The 6,286-nt window shown below is 44.5% G+C and overlaps 1 protein-coding gene across 1 annotated transcript in view; it reads right to left on the bottom strand.

Annotated features, from left to right (window-relative positions):
• Positions 1 to 1,393: 1,393 nt before the first annotated feature.
• Positions 1,394 to 6,286, bottom strand: part of LOC101646139 (melanoma-associated antigen B16-like) — a 6,675-nt gene continuing 1,782 nt past the window's right edge. The window contains exon 2 of the mRNA XM_013008661.2: positions 1,394 to 3,052. Coding sequence (XP_012864115.1) covers positions 1,922 to 2,986 — 1,065 coding nt within the window. The 5' untranslated portion in view covers positions 2,987 to 3,052 and the 3' untranslated portion in view covers positions 1,394 to 1,921. The remainder of the gene's footprint in view (positions 3,053 to 6,286) is intronic.

Here is a 6,286-nt window from a genome sequence, read left to right as displayed (position 1 = left end):
AAAATCTTCTACATTAAGCATTATGCTCCTTTAAAATCTGTCTCTATGGGATTAAATTGAACAACACCTCAGGAAGATTAGATAGCAACCTTAGGGGGTGTTGAGTTTACTTGACTGAGAAAGAAACCACCCAGAACGGAGGAAGGCAGGAATGGTCGCACAGCTCAAAGAACGTAACCAACGTCACGTGGAGAAGCAGTTGAAGTGGTGCAGGTTTCTGTCCTGTAAATCCTCAACAGAGAAACCATTTACAAAACAAGTCTGTTCACGGGGATTTCCTAGCTCAGTTTCTTCAACTGTGAAATGAGATTGATAAGCGCTTGATAAGCTCGCTCTCATGGGACTGTTGTTCTGTGTGTAATATTAAAAACAACCAAAAACTTGGCAAAAATCCTGGAATATCTTAGCTCTTAATGAATGTGGGTTTTTGCGAAGATTGTCTTCCCCAAATTTTACTACGTGTGTGTGTGTGTGTGTTGCTTTAAATATAGGACGTTGCAGAGGATAGCAAGTGTTTTAGGAGACAGAAGAGCAAATCAAATAAAATTACTACTTACCAAGCAAAACTCAGGAATTTTTTACCCTCAGAAAGGACGATGAAAACCTGTGTGTAAAGATGTCTTCTCCAGCTGTGTACAATGTAAAGGTCCTAGAATTTGCATTGAGAAGACCCATTCCTTCCCTTCCATCCAAAGCACCAGGGTTTTCATTCATTTCACCATCACCAGAACTTTAAATGATGCCAAATTATACTCAAAATAACTTAAAATATCGCTTGAACGCACTGGAGTCTGACTCTTCTCAGACCCATCTAACATTGACATTTCGATGTCTTCCGGGACTCTCATCTCAAGAGTAATTGCTGGCAATACTATACCTCTTTGGAAATGATGTGAATGTAACACCTAGTTAAGATCAATGTGTATAACTTCAATGAAGCAAACATGCAAGAAAGTATTCCTACTTTTACTTAGGATACAAAGAAACGAATAGACATTGTTCCTCATTCAGACTTTCTTCTCAACTATAAGACAAGGTACCTGAAAGTCTGACCTCTGGTCATTCCCACATCCCTACCCCCATGTCCCAGTTTTATTTGAAATTGACGCTGAAGGGCTCATACTTTCCTCACATTCCACACTGCCTTACCTAGGGGTATTTTTTATCTGACACACTCAACCGGCCCTTCCCCCTTCCCACATTCACCAATTTCTATGGACTTCTTCAGACTTGCGACTTCTTTCTTGAAATATACCTACCATTGGATGCTGCTGCTTCCATACTCTAATGTCCTATGGGCAGACACTGGATCATGATTACCCTGGCATTCCCAGTAATAGTGTGGTGGATTTCAACAGGTGGCTAGATGCTCATATAAATAAGAATTACCAAGTCAGTAAGAAGTCTCCTTTATTAAAGTCAATATTATCTTACATTCTTGAATAAGCTAAGCAAATCCAGGTACTGATCTTTGAATTTTTAAAAACAAAGTATTAGGAGGGAAAAAGACAACCCTAAACTGTCCATCTTTTACATTTTAGTTGATTTATCTCAGCATTTTGAATGCGGAGTCTTTTACAGGTCTAACAACCAACCCATCTACATGCTATTCTATTTTGTCCCAGATCAGAGTAGAAGTGGTTTTACAATGGTTTAACAAAATAGCAAAGCTCTTACCCTTAAACATATTAAACAGCAGTAAATGTGTGAAACAGACCACACAAACACTTAGATTCTAAAGCTACTTAACCGCTATATGAAAGGCAACATTTGAATACTGACCCCAACAAAGGCTAAATCTCCAAGCTACCCATATACAACAGGAAAACATGGGTAAGTACACTATTCATTCCCATGCCAGCTCCACCCACCACTACTTAGAAAGGGTTTCCAACCTAAAGTGAAGAATCTGCCTGAGACCTCACTGGGGTTGGAAGCAGCTGCTGGAAGTGGCACCGGAACTCTCCAAGGACACGGTGGTGGCACTAGCGTCAACGCTGGCTGCAGCTAGACCTTGGGCTCTTTCTTTCTCCACTTTCAGAGCCACTACAAACGTAATTGGGAAAGAACCTGGGCTACGTGCATAAGCTTTTAACAGAAACTGGAGGAGCTGCAGCTTGTTGACTTCAGCGAAGGCTCTTGGACCCCACACAAACTTGTAACGTGGAGGGTTAGTGTTAGGCAGCTGCCGATACTCCACATATTTTTGCTGAACCAGCTCTCCGGTGAGGAAATCCTCTGGTTTCCCACAGATGAAGTGCTTCTGCCCAGCATAGATGCCCATCGTATTCATCACCTCCCACACTTGCTTTTCAGTGGCACTGTTACGGTTGAGGAAGATCACACCCAAGACAATAATCAGGATGCCAGTCTTCGGCATGCCTTCTACTTCCCTCAGCAAGCCATCGTAGGTGAGGCCTAGTGTCATGCAGACCGTGTAACAGTGGTGGATGGTGTCTACTTCCAACACTTCAAGGCCAAATAGCATCTCCAAGCATTCTTGGGCTTTCTGCAGGATCTCGGGGAAGTGATCTTTATACTCTTTGATGACAGTATTCAGCATGTCTTCCAGGGTGACTGGCTCTTTAATTCGATACTTGAGCAGCAGATATCTCGCCAATAAAGACGCTTTCTCTCTGATAGGTGACCCAGACAATTTTTCAACATCCAGCGGGGTCAGGCCGTCGCTGTCGTCATCAGAGCTGCCCTCTTCAGTGTCTTCAGTTGAAGAGGAAACCTCATGCTCACTCTGAAGGCTCTGGGAAGTACTGGGCTTTTCTACAGCAGAAGTCTCCTCCGCAGCGGTCTCCTTGAGGGAAGTCTTCTCTGTGGCCTTGTCTCCGTTGCTGGGAGTTGGAGAAGAGCAGGAAGAAGAGTCTTCCTCCAAAAGCTCAGGTAATACGAGATTGCTTGTGTCCTGGCCTTCCGTGGACACAGAGAGGGGTTGCTTAGGACTGAAGCGAGGGATCTTTTTTTTAACAGGCATGATGACTTATGTAGGTAGCAGCAGATGCGCGTTTGGGCAGAAGAGAGGAAACAGCAAGCCCACAACCTAAAGGAGAGAGCGGAAACGGGGACTTAGATGGTAAGCTAAAATGTGGGAGCCTTGCCAAGGCTACCTGTATCAGCCTTCTCTTAAGGGACAATGCTCTCGTGTCTCACGGGTCTCCTACTATTGTTCTAGTCAACTTTCTCCACGATAAACTGAAAGGGTTCGTGACAAGCTTGGTACGTGAATAGCCACAAAATGCAACTCAAGGCTTTCCATCGCTCACAAGAGGGCAGGCACAATCAGTTGCCATGGCTTGGGATTGGATGGTCCCTTCAGTTCTGAATCTGGTTGTACAGCTTGTAGAAAAGGTGCCCGTTTGCCTCTGATGCTCTGAAGCCACTCCTCTCAGATCAAGCCTGCACCTTCCCTGAGAAATGACAGGAGAAAGGGAAGAGGAACCGAATGCAGTTTACCTTGTTCTGGGATTACTGAGGCTGACTGCAGGGGCCAGATGTCTTAGCCCATGTGTTCTGGGTGGGTGGTGCACTTAAGATTCCACTTAAAGTCCTTATCTGAGATTCCTTCTGCTGAGGTGGTATAAGAATATCAGCTATAAGCCTTCAGCTACATAAAACCTCTGAGGCAAGAACCAATGTGCTCCTCAGCCTGGAAGGCGTACTAAGTGTTGTCCAGGAGCAATGCACGACTCTTTGTGCTCCCACTATTCTGAAGTTACAGATCTCCTACTCCCCGTCCACAGTCTTGATTCTTAGCAGAGCCTGAGAGTTCACTTCCTAATGTTGTAATTTGTACCCCATGACCAAGGTCATCAGATTCCTAAAGACAGTACTGTATCTGACCTCCCCTGCCCAGGGCATTTCTGGGCTGACATCAATGTTGGTGTTCTAATGTGTAATATCCCTCTGTTGTGAAGTAGGTCTTCACTCAAGATCCTCACCTCCTGCAGAGGATGGACATCTACTCTCTGTTGCCCTGAGGATTCTTTCCTCAAACTAAGGAAATCAGCTCCCTTTGACACTTGATTTGGCATGTTGGGATGATGGTAGAGCAGGGTTCCACATGGTTTGGTTTGGGGTTAAAATTAACACGGAGGGAAACATGACCAGGACTATATTCCCTAACTTGTAACAGAGGGAATCTGGAAAGCTACTATTCCATAGTAGGAAAGCCACCACTTTGGTTAAGAGCTAAAGTCCAAGTACATTATCCTGCTTTAATAGAATTCCCACAGTTCTCTCCTAACAGCTATGTAACTTAAAGTGAGCACATGGTTGATTCTATCTCCCTATGGAAGAAGACATTCTTGTCATCTCCCGCCATGGCACCCATCCCCCATCACCCCTTCCCCCAATGCACTTATTTCCTCACCTGTGTGCTCAGGGACTTCACTGTGGTTATCACAGTGGTTACCACCCGCCTTGCGTTGTATGTAACTATTGAACATGCATATCTCATGGCTACCTACAAATATCCCAAGACAGTAAAGACCTACAAATATCCCAAGGCAGTAAAGACCTACAAATATCCCAAGGCAGTAAAGACTCTCTGCGTGCAGACCTGGTTGTTGAGATCACGGTCTTCCCGGAGGTCAGCACGTTTCTATAAAATGTGTCTGACTCTTTTATTTTACTCTCTCTCCTATCTTCTATGATTTTATTCTAACCTTTTGCGTTGGCAGATTTCAATGTGTAGAAAGTACCCATGTTGCCCCCTAGCTCTTGTGAATTTATTACATAAAAAGGGGGGGGGTTGTGTGATACAGAAAGGTTTTTTCCCAGGTTGTCTCCCCATAATATATGCCAAACCTAAGAATACATGGTCATTTGACAATGCACTTGGAGGTCAGCCATCTAGAGCCATCAGACTCTAGAGTCGATCCCACCCTCAGCAGGTCCCACTCCCTGCTGATAAGGATAGTAGATTGCTCCCCTGAAGGTGAACCCAAAGACATGGTTAAGTCAAGTCAAGGAGGACCAAGGTTAGGCTGCCATCTTGAATCTAGGGTCCTCCCATCTTGTCACATGTGTGCCCCTATGGCCTTCCCTTCCTATTGCATGCACACCCATAACTCGTCCCCCTATTGCATGTATGCCTATGGCACAAGCCCTTCCTGGTTAGGATGCAATTAGGGCGGACTTGCACGTCACTGAAAATGTATATAAGCCATGATTCGAACTACATTCTCTCTGTGTGGACCTGCCACTGAGATCAAGGCCATCCCGGAGGTGAACATGATACTATAAAATGTGTCTGATTCCTTTATTGTACTTTCTCTCCTATCTCTCTTATCTTCCATGATCTTTACATGCTGTCTTAAAGTGAGCACATGGTTGATTCTATCTCCCTGTGGAGGCAGACATCTTTATTATCTCCTCCTGGGACGCTACCCATCCCCTCTCCTACCTTCTCCCAATGCAGGTATTAGGTTTCCTCATCTGTGAACTCAGGGGCTTTACTGGGGTTACCACCCACCTTGTGACATTTGGAACGACTGAATAGGCGTGTCTTATGGCTACCTATAAATATCCCAAGACAGTACTAATTCTCTCTCTCTGCGAGGAACTGGCTGCTGAGATCATGGCTATCCTGGAGGTGAGGATGCTACCATAAAATGTGTTTGACTCCTTTATTTTAATCCCTCTCCTATAGTCTATGACTTTATTGTAACCTTTTCATATATATTATAACTGTATATTTGTGCCTACGGACCCTGCGGTGGTTAGAGGCTGGTTTTCTCTGACAGTACATTGTTTGGTTTGGGATTAAAATGTTCCACCCCTATTTCCATTGTTACGGGCAGTTCCTAAGAGTTCTCCTGATTGAGGTTTCCCATTCACAATAAGGCCTCAACTAACTCATTGGCAATAGTGGATAAGTGTCAGGGCATCTCATCTAGCGAGCTCTGTTCAGTTTCTCCTCGGAGTCCATCTATTCTGTGGGATCACACTTTTCTGGAAGGGCAATCCTCTCACTTATAATACCACATTTATGACTATTGGCAGGACCTGGGATGATACCTTCAGACTTGACTGACATATTGTGTACTGAGACCAGTCTTCGTCAAACTGAGAATGCCAGGTGTAAGTTTTGAAAACAGAGCAGAACTCTTTGTGAACTCCACAGTTCTGAGATGGGTGGCCCCACAGTCCCAACTCCATGCCTTACCTTGGCCTCTGGGACACCTTCTGCTGTCCCGATGTTACACTCTCAAAATAAGGTCTCATCTTGGTATTAAGACAATGAAGTTAAATGGAGAGAAAATGTTTTGAGAAA

Source organism: Echinops telfairi, unplaced genomic scaffold, assembly GCF_000313985.2.
Source record: "Echinops telfairi isolate 266 unplaced genomic scaffold, ASM31398v2 ScPeMD7_7472;HRSCAF=8510, whole genome shotgun sequence".
Classification (NCBI taxonomy): Eukaryota; Metazoa; Chordata; class Mammalia; order Afrosoricida; family Tenrecidae; genus Echinops; species Echinops telfairi.
Note: the sequence above shows the minus strand (reverse complement) of the source record. Positions and strands in the feature narration are given on the sequence as shown.